The sequence below is a fragment of the Sprattus sprattus genome (assembly GCF_963457725.1).
Source record: "Sprattus sprattus genome assembly, chromosome: 12".
Classification (NCBI taxonomy): Eukaryota; Metazoa; Chordata; class Actinopteri; order Clupeiformes; family Clupeidae; genus Sprattus; species Sprattus sprattus.
The window spans coordinates 17,882,022-17,894,771 of NC_137910.1; the positions used below are offsets into that span (position 1 = coordinate 17,882,022).

At 42.5% G+C, this 12,750-nt stretch overlaps 1 protein-coding gene across 1 annotated transcript; it reads left to right on the forward strand.

Moving 5' to 3' along the window:
* Positions 1-489: 489 nt before the first annotated feature.
* On the forward strand, positions 490-12,064 carry LOC308373560 (cytosolic phospholipase A2 zeta-like; the record flags this gene model as incomplete). Its single annotated transcript, XM_080849133.1, is given in 20 exon segments — positions 490-498; positions 1,353-1,452; positions 2,381-2,517; positions 2,956-3,087; positions 3,196-3,236; positions 3,430-3,472; positions 4,423-4,471; positions 4,655-4,779; positions 5,167-5,256; positions 5,396-5,430; positions 7,653-7,791; positions 7,966-8,102; positions 8,908-9,130; positions 9,328-9,442; positions 9,719-9,856; positions 10,116-10,214; positions 10,474-10,653; positions 10,819-10,988; positions 11,498-11,686; positions 11,831-12,064. Coding segments are annotated over 20 exon segments (2,385 nt in total).
* Positions 12,065-12,750: the final 686 nt, after the last annotated feature.

The following is a 12,750-nucleotide window of genomic DNA, read 5'->3' on the forward strand; positions in this document are numbered from 1 at the left end:
ACATAAGAACAAAAAAACACAATATATACAATACAATATATAAACAAAGTATATAAGGAAGTAAAGTGAAAGTGGAGTGCAAAGTGAAAAGCAGGAGTGCAATGTGGATGTGCAATGTGCAGTGTGGTGAGTGTTAAAGTAAAACAGACTTGAGGTGGGGGGGGGGGGGGGGGGGGGGGGGGCGGGAGAGGAGTCCAAGTCAGGTGGGGGTCACAGGCCTTGTTGATAAGGCCAATTGCAGCTGGGAAGAAGCTGGTTTTGTGGCGTGAGGTTTTGGTCCTCATGGACCGCATCCTCCTGCCGGAGGGAAGTACCTCAAAGAGTTTATGACCAGGGTAGGAGGGGTCGGCAACAATCTTACCTGCTCGCCTCAGGGTCCTAGAACAGGTCCTGCAGGGATGGAAGATTGCAGCCAATCACCCTCTCAGCAGAACGGATAATACGCTGCAGTCTGCCTTTGTCATTGACAGTGGCAGCAGCTAGACTACCATGTCCAAGGTAAGCCTTCTCTTAAGTTTCGCAACTAAAATATGAGCATAGAGCACATATTGGATACTACTGGACAATCTGATTTTTAAATAGGATCTTCGTTTAACTTTTGCAAAATGCGCTGATATTTGATCTGTGACCAGCTGCTCCTGGCTTGAGAAAAGTTCTCAGAATCATTACTGCCCAGTCACATTTACTTACAACTCTATGAACGTGGTGGGAAACGTATTTTTTTTTTTTAACGTCCTATTATTTTTTGTCATTAGTGAACACGTTCACAGACAATCGAAATTGATGTTGTTTAAATACGTCCTAGTTGTCTACTATATCTTGAGTTTTGCCTGATGCATATTAACATGTTATGTCATAGACCCATTACCAAAGAATAACACGGTGATTTGTATTTTGTGTTTTAACCTTAGCGGGACATCTCGCTCAAATTGAGGCAGAATTGTGCTCCCAACCTGCTCTTAACATTATTTAGCAAAGTAGCTAAATATTTGAAGATGATGGCAAGACATGTTCACAAATGGCTGCCATGAATTGTTTGTTTGTTGATAGTTGAGGTAAACAGCCAAATGACAGCCTTCCCTTACGTTCTCCTGAATGAAAGTGTTCTATGGCTCGGTCTGCTCGGACCTTTAGGCAGATGTGTGTGTATTGTGTTTTGACACTTCCGTCAATGACATTTGGTGGTAGTCGGTAGGAGATGCGCCTTTGGTCTCCTGCACGTTAATGTTTCTTTATGTTCCAGCCGCGTGCCAGCGCTCGCAAGAACGGGAACGGTGCTTCTATCTACTGTGACATGCAAAGTAGCTTACTTTGTGACGATAATGACAAGAAATGCTGAAGCGTGACTGAAGTATTTTTTGTACCCTCTGTGTCACCAGCTCGAGGTTGTGTCCTATTGTAGGCTTTCGGTTACGGTCCTGCGAGCAGAGCTCTACCAGACGCATGACTTTTGTGAGTCATGTCAATCATCTGTCTGTCTGTCTTCATTGTTTTAGAGTTGCAATTTCTAATCATCTCTTTGTTTTGACTAACGCAGTAGATAACCTGGTATGCCAAATGTATGGATGTCTTCTATTACCATGCTCTTTCTATTGTTAGGTAGAGAAATGATGTGGTTAGAATTAAAATGATAATTTGAAGATGGATAACTGTGTTGCCTGTCAATGTTCAATGACTTAATGTGCATGTGGTCTTAGCCTGTCTTAATGTTTGCGTGTTTTTTGTGTGTCATTCATGTTGTGTGTAAATGCCTCTGACTAGTTTCCTTGTGTTTAGCCTCTCTGTCACCATTACCCCCTGCATGATGTGTCAGCATATACGACACTCTACCTTCTCTGACATCCATATCAACTGTCTGTCATGTTTATACACGTTGTGGGAGCCTGGCCTTGCAAGGGTAAACAGTGGGTACACAAAGTGGAAATGAGCAGTCAGAAACAGGGGTTGTGGTGAATATAACTTAGGAGTTCATTTAATAAACTGAGGGGGAAAAGGGAGGGGGCGCAAAAAGGTAACTAAAAAAGCTTCACCAACAAAGCTAATTTGCTCTGTTGCAACTTTACATTGACATAAGAGGGTAAGCCTTTAGTCTAGTCAGAGGTTAAATACCTTGGCTAGCATTCCAGAAAGTAAAGGGCAGCAGTCACTTCAGTGTCTGCAAAAGTCAGGCATGTTGACAAGATACCACAACAACAATTTGAGATTCAGATTGCTCAGACTTAGTCTCATGGTTGGTGCGAAACAGATTTTTGATGAATAAACTGGCAGATGTGGAGATGGACAGACACAAATAGACAGAGTGAGAGATAGAGGGAGAGAGAACCAGAGTGATGGACTGTGGATATACTGTATTTAGCTCCTTCTCAATGCTTCTCCTCAGTTTCGGAGTCGGACTGCTATGTGATTCTGAGGCTCCCCACGTCCTCTGCTCGCTCTCACCGCACCCAGACAGTGCCCAACAGCCGTGACCCCGAGTGGAACGAGACGTTTCACTTTCGCATCCACAAACACGTCAAGGTCAGACCCAACAGCAGTAATCTTGTGTGAGCACGAGAGAGAGCATGGCATGTCATGATTTGCATGGGTGAGAAGATATTACTGTAATTGTGGTCTGAGCAATGTGCCAGTGTGACTGAGGATAACTGCAAAAGCTCAGTACACAGTGAAAGCAGGCAAAGTAATGCAAAGTTGTCTTGGCCTTTTCTTTTCTGTCTTATCTTATCTTCATCTTCACTTGATCATTAATGTACTGTATAAATTAGAGGCACTTAAACTGCATTTACTGTATTGTATAAATTAGAGGCACCTAAACAATGTCAGAGCCCTTTCCATGGCCAACACATGACCACATACCAGTCTAAAGCTGAAAGAGTTTCCACCTCACTTACCAGCAAGCAACCAGCACCACTGAACACTGCAGAGAGCTATTCTGAGATATCTACCCTTCTCTTCCAGAATGTTTTAGAGATGCAAGTGTATGATGAAGACTACTTCATGCAAGATGATCTTTGCTCTGTCGTCTTGTTTGATATCAGCAATCTCAGCTTGGGCCAACAGCAGACCAAAATGTTCATAATAAATGAAAAGGTAAAGCCCTCGAATTGAAGCATAGATTGAGGCAATGTGACCTCACTTTTACCCACTAAAATACAAAATATATCTTCAGATCTGACTTGCTGTTCTTTCTGTGCTCAGACAAATGATAAGCTGTGGGTTGAATTTAAGATGGAAGAGAGGTAAGAAAACAGACACTTTTTATAAACTTCCACTAACTGCTGCCCTGAATTGTTTGTCATATAAACTAAATCTTATTTCTTCATACCTTAAACTCTATAGACTGTCTTAGCCATCATTGCGTGCATGTAATAAATCATTTGTATGTGTTACTGAAGAAGAGACTTACTGAAGAAGAGTCTTTCTGGTTTTCAGTGCTGAGGATCCAGGGAAGTACCTGTCCAACGGAGTCCTGGTGGTAAGCGTTTCTGTGTGTATTCAACTTAAAGCTACAGTCCATGATTCTGCTGGAAGTTTGTTGATAGTCGAGCTAAACAGCCGATCAAATTACACCCCTCCCTTCCCTGCTCCCAAAGCAAAGTGTTGATTGGCTGGGATAGTGTATGGCTTGGTCTGAACTAGAGGACTGGGAAAAGCGATTTGCTGAATTAAGAAAAAGTAGGTTGGATTAGAATTGTGGACTGTGCCTTTAAAGGCTGGTGTGTGTCTGAAAAGTTGCATGTTGGTGTGTGGTCATTATTATTTATGCATTTAGGAATATAAAGTTTGCCATTCAGTTGTGCCAGTGACACAAATCTTCTCTTGAAATCTCACTCTCCGCATTGCACTGTAGAGTTGAGGGACAGAGGTGTGTGTGTGGGTATGTGTGTGTTTGGGGTGGGGTGGGGGGGGGCAGGGGAGTTTGGTGCATAGGATTCCCCTTGAGGTTTAGTGTGTGTATTGTGTTTTGGTGTGGTATGTAAAATAAGGTTTAGTTTAAAATGTCAACTATGCAGTTTTGCCAGTAAAAATTAACCTAAAAGCATTTTGACAGCTAAGGCTTCTTTGTGTGGAGTCCTGATAGTAAGCACACACACAAAAACACACACACACACACACACAGTGAGAGAGAGAGAGGGAGTGTGTGTGTGAGAGGGAGAGCGAGAGTGTGTGAGGGATAGAAAGTGTGTGTGAGAGAGAGAGCATGTTGTGATACTACCAGTAACAGGTTTCTGTGCATTCCAAACAACATGGTTAAGAACTGGGTAACATTGGTATGAAGGCTATTTTTGTATGACTCTAGTGCTAACTCAGCATGTAATATGTCGGTGACATAAGTTTTAGTAGAGAAAAGTAATACAAGACAGGTTTTTCTTGGCTCATTTTACCTGTGGTAGTTGACATTCCTCCTCATTCTTCTGCTTCTAGGCCGCACCATTCTCCACTCTAAACATCACCGCAAATCTTCTTGGAACTGGTGAGCAGCAGAGCATGATCAAGGATAAAAAAAATAATTAATGAATGATAGTGCAGGTGTCAACTTGTAAAAGCAGAACTCTGTGGGAAACTCAGCTTTGAGGTAAAAACATCTCTCTCTATCTCTCTCTGTATGTGTGTGTGTGTGTGTGTGTGTGCACAACATTTATGTGTCCTGCTGCAGCACTCCAGAGCCTAATACTGAAGTTGAAAGGAGCTTATAAAGAGGAGCATGTTCTCACTTCTGGCCTGGTGGACTCTTTACGCTACCACATCAACAGAGACCTGCAGACAGAACTCTCTGTCCAGGTACACACAAACAAACAAACACACACACACACACACACACACACACACACACACACACACACACACACACACACACACACACACACACACACACACAGAGAGCTCTCTGTCCAGGTAACAAAGACTGGATGCCAATCTTCATCAAATAAAGACAATCATCACACCAAAAAATATAAAAAGTTATAAATTGTCATTGATAAGCTAAGCATATTATTAATATACCTATTGTAAATTCTACACAGTGTCAGATTAGCTAAATATAACATGATTCATATATCTATTGTAAATTATATACTGTATGATATAAAAGGTCTTGCCATTGCCTTTTTATTAAAAAGCTAAATGGGAAAATGTTAATTATTTTCTTTATTCATCTTTTGTTGTTAGGGTGACGATACAGTTCAGCCAATCGAACTTTCACCAGATTCTCTGTGGCCAATAAGTACCAAACAGGAAGTGAAAATGCCTGTCGGAATGGTAGTAAACTTACTCACTTATCTAATCTGAACATTCATCTATTGCTTATTTTGTTAGTCTGAGACATACAGTGGAATAAAATATCTCAAACAATCTTGCCAAGAAAACCAGTCAAAGTAACACCAAGTTTTTTTTACAGGATGTTGTTGACCTGGAACTGAAGAGTGAGGAACGGTAAAATCTAAACTGTCTAACGCCTACAATATTCTTAAGGCTTTTTTATGGTACTCCTTACGACACGTTTTTGGGCACATAGGAACGCCTTCAGGAAGCTGGAACGCCTTTTCAGGTAGCTGAAACGCCCTCTCCGTGCTCTCCAGAGCCGTCGGACAGCTCTCCGTGTCCCCGCAAAAATTTCTGTCGGTCCGCTCATGGCGACGGATACTCCTTGGCCGTGATTGGCCCACTACGACATCATTTCCATACGACATCAACTCCGGAAACTAACATTTCTGGACCTAGCGTTTCCTGTTTCATTACCTTTATATCCATATATATATATGAACAACAGCCACTGTCAAAGGTGCTTTGAAAACTATTCCCTGTATATCACCATACATGAGCCGGCCCAAGTAGCCTACTTCCAGAGAACCAGCACGAGCGACAGCAATTAAAATATTTGTCCAAACGACCTGAGCCCCACGGAGTCAATGTCTCAACTGTTCATACTACTGACACATTGACGTATTTTATGAATAGCCTGCCTTTATTTAACTCCGGCATCAACATATACTACATGCACTCGCTCACACTTGCTGTGATGCACTGCACTCGCTGTGATGTGTTTTCCTTTCATTTCACAACGTATTTACTGTATAATTCACGATCGTAAACATTGCTACACATTTTATTTGCTTAAAACACACAAGTATATCCTATAGGCTACTGTCAAATCAGAAAGAAAACAGCTGTCACTCGGCTATTACCTAACCAATACCTTTCAAACACGGTGATAGAATGAAGGACAAATGAGTTGGGAATACTATCAACAGGTTGACTTCACTAGCCTACTTATAAAGATATTTCAAATATGGAATGTTCAATGCTTAATCGCGCCAGTCGCAGTATCTCAATTTGCCAAGATGATGAATATGGATTATCCGTGTGCTCTGCCCTGCTATTGTTCTAACAATAGGCCTACAATATTCCTTTTGTTTGAGTGTGGTTGTTTAGTGTGATATTCTAGTTAGGCTACTGTATATAAAGGAAGGCATTGCAACGGGAAAATCTCCTGAATCTCTTCTCATTTGTGCTCCACCTGTCACGTCTCTGCGACCCACAAGTTGGGCTTCCACCACACTTCGAGACACGCTGCCGTTGGGGGAAATAATTACTATAGTTCATGTTTACTTGTATGAACTTTTAACTATTTCATGAAAGGTGTGGACTTGTACAACACTGTCAGTCGTTCAGATGTTGTGCCTATATCGTATCGTCTCGTCACATGATCAAATAGAGATTACAAAAATTACCCAGAAATCATTGCAAATCTGAATATGACGAAAATACCAAGGAAAATAAGAACGTATTCATTTAATTTTATCGTTTTTTAACAGTTTCTATAGTGTAAGATAAGCATATCATTTTGTTGTAGATTGCAACTATTTCTCCCACAAAAAATACCTACCATGAAAGAGATAAGTTTGCCCTTTCAGGTGTATATGTAACATTAGACAAAGCATGAAAGGTATATGTCTGCTGACACCTGTTGCATTTCAGTAGCAACAGCTGGTGAGAGGGAAGTAAGTAAAAGTTGTGGAGGAGAGGGAAAGCCAACTAACGATTTCCATCGCACGAAAATGTCATGGGGTAGCTTGTTTTTCGGCACTTAAACCGTTACTCCCCCTACTGTTCTGGAAGAGAATTGTTTTCAGCACCCACAGCCGTTGGAGTACTATAAAGGGACACAAATGCTAACTAGTACGTACTATCCGGCCGCCCGCCCACTGCCCGACTATCCGACACGACCGTTTTGAGTACTCTATAAGGGCCTTAGCCCCTGCACAGATAGAGGTAGATCGACTTCATGTGGAGTTGTCAGTATGTTTCATTGCACAGAGAGAAGAAAACGTAAATCACTTATACAGCATAATAAATTAACATCCTATTAAATCACAACTGGAAAAGCAACTCTGTCAAAGTTTTGGTCACCTGTACACACACCACCATGACCTTTGACCTTTATCCAACAGTCTTTCTGTGATGATTTTCAATTAGCCATATGTTCACTGTGTGTGAAAATGTGTGTGTTTATTAATTTCTCATCGCCTGTTTTATTTTTGCTTGGCTACCGTTGAAATGACAAATAACAATATTATGTAAATTAAGTGAAACTGAATTAAATAGGCTGTAACCGTTTCTTTCCTGACTGCTGTTTTGTGACGGTGACCCTGTAGGCCAGAGCAGGAGCTGGCAGTGCGTCTGGACTTTGACATCCCGTCAGCAGAGAAGGACTTCCTGGAGAAGAGGAAGGTAGTGGTGGGGCAGGCTTTGCACAAGCTGCTGGAGCTCAGTTCCCCTCTACAGACAGATGAGGTACGGTGTGTTTCCCAGTTCAGATACTCAGATTACTGGAACCTGATTGAAAACATTGAATTTTCTTAAAACATTTACATAAAATGTAGTCATTTAGCAGAAGTTTTTGTCCAAATCGACGTACAAGGAACGAAAGAACAATAACAAGAAAACTATTAACTGACTGTATTGTAGGTTCCTCTGGTGGGTGTGGTTTGCTCAGGGGGCGGGACCAGGGCGATGACTGGCCTTTTTGGGAGTCTGAAGGGTCTCCAGACTCTGGGAATCCTGGATGCTGTCAGCTACATCACTGGCGTATCTGGGGCCACATGGTAAGTGAATGTCCGTTGAGAAACGTGAACGAGCTATTTTCGGAATTATTTGAAAGATGTGAATTAGAAGCTCAAAACCCGTTGCCAATGGCAGTGGTCACTGGTCATTCATTTAATTTCCATTGACAGAATCTCATAAGCACGCTAAAGTTGAAGAAGGGACCGGAGGACGAAATCAAGTTTCTGGAGTTTATTTCAGCGTGGAGACCGCCTCTCAGCTGATGCTTAGAGAAAGGCCTAACAGATAGCAGAATGTGTTGGCATTTATACAATTTAGTCAGGTAGAATACAATAGGGCAGAGGAGTTCCACACCCTTTAGGTGAGAGGAAGGGGGAGACAGTGGGGTGAGGGGGTGATACCAGGATACAAAGGATTCTAGCAGGAAGAGGGGGAGGGGGTGCACATGCTATTTGTTCAGGTCTCTGTGAAAGACAGAGTACACACCCAAAATGAGTTGAAGATACAAAATAAGGAGTTAATGTCTTACAACAACAGAATAGCAATATTTCCAGTTCCATCAGTCCCCTATATGAGCATACATATGCTCACACAATAACAACCATGCAACAGCCAATCAGAGCAGGAAACATCAATATATGTTACAGATAGAAATGATACAAATTAACATTAGAATAGCTATTTTGCTATCACCATAATAAACAATATCAGGCCTCCACATTTTGTGATGGCCTATTCAATTCAATGGAACTTTTTGCAACATTCTGAGGAGACGTAAAAGAAAAGATTCTAGAATATTTCACCAGCATTATTATTTTATACGAAATATGACATGACTTATTATAGGGCCATGTCAACCCTGTACGAGAATGCTAATTGGTCGCAGGGGGACCTGGGTGTGGTCACTGAGCCAATGAAGGTTGAGATGATTAAGAGGTACCAGGACATCCTGTCCACGGAGCAGCTGAGTTACTACTGGGCGGAGATGGGGCAGAAGGAGAAGGATGGACTTCCCGTGTCCCTCATTGACATGTGGGGTCTGGTCATCGAGCACCTCATCTATGGGAAGGTACTGAAGGATACATACGGGGCAACCACATGCACACTAACAAAGTCACACATGACACTATCCCTTGTTATACAACCCCCCTCCCCTATCACATGCAAACACACATACACAAACTACATTTAGATTCAAATTTTTGAACTTCAAACACAGTTATTTTACAAGCATTCAGTAGATTCTGCAAATCTTTGCAAGTGCAGAAATGGGACAGTACCCTCTCTGACCAGAAGAGGGCGGTGTCAGGGGGACAGAATCCTCTGCCCATCTACACAGCTGTGAACATGAAGACCAGCCAGAAAGGCATCACAGAGGCCGGTAAGCATTACTGGAACTCAATTCTAGACAGCCCATGATTTTGTGCAAAATGATTAAACTTGGAATGTGATACTGATGCATGCGATGCACTTTCCTCCTAGAAGATCATTCTGAAACAGCCAGCCAAATGTGCTTGGACATTATACAGACAATGTATTTCTTCATTTAGTAATGCATTCTCTGGAACCTGTGCCAATCTATCTTACTTCTAATCCCTCTTTGGAATCAGTACCAGTGTGTGTCTGTGTGTGATTGTGTCATGTCTTTGTGTTGCAGAGTGGTGTGAATTTACCCCGTATGAGGTTGGTCTTCCGAAGTACGGTGCATTTGTACCCACTGAGGACTTTGGCAGTGAGTACTTCCTGGGACACCAGGTCAAAAAACTTCCAGAGACTCGTCTGCCTTTCATGATAGGTGAGATATGGAATGAAGGAACTCCTTCATTCCATGAAGGAAGGATGTGTGTGTGTTTGTGTGAGAGAGAGAGAGAGAGAGAGAGAGAGAGAGAGAGAGAGAGAGAGAGAGAGAGAGAGAAAGAGTGTGTGTGTGTGTGGAAGAAAGAGAAAAAGTTATTCACAATATGCACATTTGTGTGTGTGTGTGTGTGTGTGTGTGTGTGTGTGTGTGTGTGTGTGTGTGTGTGTGTGTGTGTGTATCTGTGTGTGTTCTGTAGGAATCTGGAGCAGCATCTTCTCTTGCAGCCTTACAGAGCTGTGGCACCAAGTGACAGGCTCAACTCCGTCCTGGATAGGTGGTGATGTCTTCAACACAGGTACTGGTGCCTATAATGTACTAATGTACTATGTTCTAATACAACCTAAACTTAGGTCTTAATATTAATAATATAAAGGATAGCGCTGGAAGGACGATTGAAAGCCTAAAAGGGAAATGTGGAAGTTCTTGTCAAATTTTGACACACTTTCAGTACCATAGTTTAAACTAGCCGTCTCCAGACTGGACTGGACTCTCTTGTCATGTAGTGCTGGAGTCATATCTGGCCCAGTGAGATTGGTGAGGTTTGTTCTCCACAGAGACGGACAACAAGCCGTCCACGCTGGACACCTTCCTGATCAAACCAGCCACCGACATGGTGCAGATGATCATCGGGTTCTTCACGAACCGACCCTTCATCACGCAGATTTACAACTTCATGCGAGGCCTCTATCTCCACTGGGACTACAACAGCAGGAGTGGTTTCACCGTAGGACAAGGTCATTTCTGTGTAAATGTCTATGTAATGTGTATATTTAGGTATATAAATATATACTTAGATATGTATATAATGTATAAGTGTGTGTGTGTGTATGTTAAATGTCATTAGCTGGACAGTCTAACAGCCACATGACTTAAATCCATCCTTTGTGGCCCATGTCCAGACATACACCCTGATGCCTTTCCGAACCAGTTGACACCAGCGGACCCAACCCTGAATCTGGTAGACTCTGCGTTTTCCTGCAACACGGGGTTCCCCCCTCTGCTGCGACCCCACAGACGTATGGACCTCATTCTGTCACTCGATTACTCCTGGGAGTCTGATCCGTTTCTGGTAAACGTCCGTTACCCCCAGTCTCAGAAATGCATTCTGGGAACTCTTTCTCAATTCTCAAATATCTTTGTTTCTGGATTTGACAACCTTCAAGGTGTTTGCCCCTTTCAAGTGTGAGATGTTGTTATAGTAATCATAACTGACTGACACAAGGTTATACGAGCGATCCTGACATCACAACGTCAACTAATTCACACTAGATAATTTTGTGATTGACTACTTAACCCTTTCAACAGCAGAGACATTTGGTTATCATCACAATTGTGAATTTCTCGAAGGAACAGTCCTGTCAAAAGGTAGATTTACGTGCACATGTGCTGTTTCACTTACAGAACTCATCTAAACCATGTGGATGCCATTGTGCATAGACAACAGCCTTTCTATCAACACCTCCGCTGATGGTTTAGCACTGAAATCTGGACTGCTTACCTGTCAGGTGTTTAATAAAGACTGATTATCTTTTTCTCTCAGAGATGAGCCCTCTTTAACTGTGTTTAAATGTTTCTCAGGTGTTGAAGAAAACCCAGCAGCACTGCACTGATCACAGGATCCCATTCCCTCAAATCGATTTCAGCCGTGTGGAGAGAGAGCCCATGAAGGAGGTGTACGTGTTTGAGGACGAGAATAACCCCAAAGCTCCTATTGTGGTTCACTTCCCTCTGGCCAACCTCACCTTCAGAGAGTTCAAAGCCCCAGGTTAGTGGACACGATACGCGTTGTAGCCTCCGCCGTCAGTGTGTGAATGGGTAAATGTTTGAGGCATTAACATGTAAAGCGCTTTGACTGCTCTATGAGTAGAAAAGCACTATATAAATGAAGTCCATTTATTTGAAGGTGTCAGGAGAGAAGGGAAGGATGACCTGAGGATGGGAGAGCTGGACGTGAGCAGCAGCGCCTCACCATACATCACCGAGAACCTGGCCTACCAGCCCGAGGACTTCCAGAGGCTGATGGACCTCACGTGCTACAACGTCTTGAACAACCGCAACACCCTCCTGTCGGCTCTGCGCAGGGCGCTACAGAGAGAGAGAGTCCATGAAGATGAGGACGAACAAAAAGACCACTCCTGTCCCTGAATAGATCCCTCTAATTAAGAGTCAACAGCATAATGTTACCTTAAAAATTAAAATGAGAAAACCAAGTCTCAAGAAAAAATGATAGGGTGGATCTACAGAATAGTGTAGCCTAGTAGTATAGTCTACAAATGCTGTTTGAATGTTGTTTAAGTGATAGTCGCTGTAACAGTGCGCACTTAACTTATATGTAGCCAAACTTACTTTGTTAATAAACAGATTTTACTCACACTTCACGCTGACACTTCAATTAAACTGCCACAAATGCATTCAGCATTGTATTATGTCAGATTTAATTTTAAATGCATCTATTAATGTCTTCCAATTTTAAAATCAATCTCTTAACAGCACTTATATGAGTCTGATACTGCTCCATTGGGCTGTGATTATGGGGCGTGTTTCAACCGAACCAGGAAAATAAATGCCTCTTCGCCTCAATTGGACAGACCTACAACCAATCAGAGCAACGTAGTCAGCTGATAAATTCAACTTTTACTGAATCGCGTTGGAAGGACGGCAAACACATATTTTCGATTGCCAAATGCCTTGCTCTTCAGCGGCAGCCATGTTGTTGAAAACAAATTCAACCCAAGCACTCTTTGGTGACGTGGTTGATTGTCAAGCCCGCCCTGACAATCTCATTGGTACGAACAGCTCTGGTGTGGGCATAGTTCCACCCCCAACGAAGC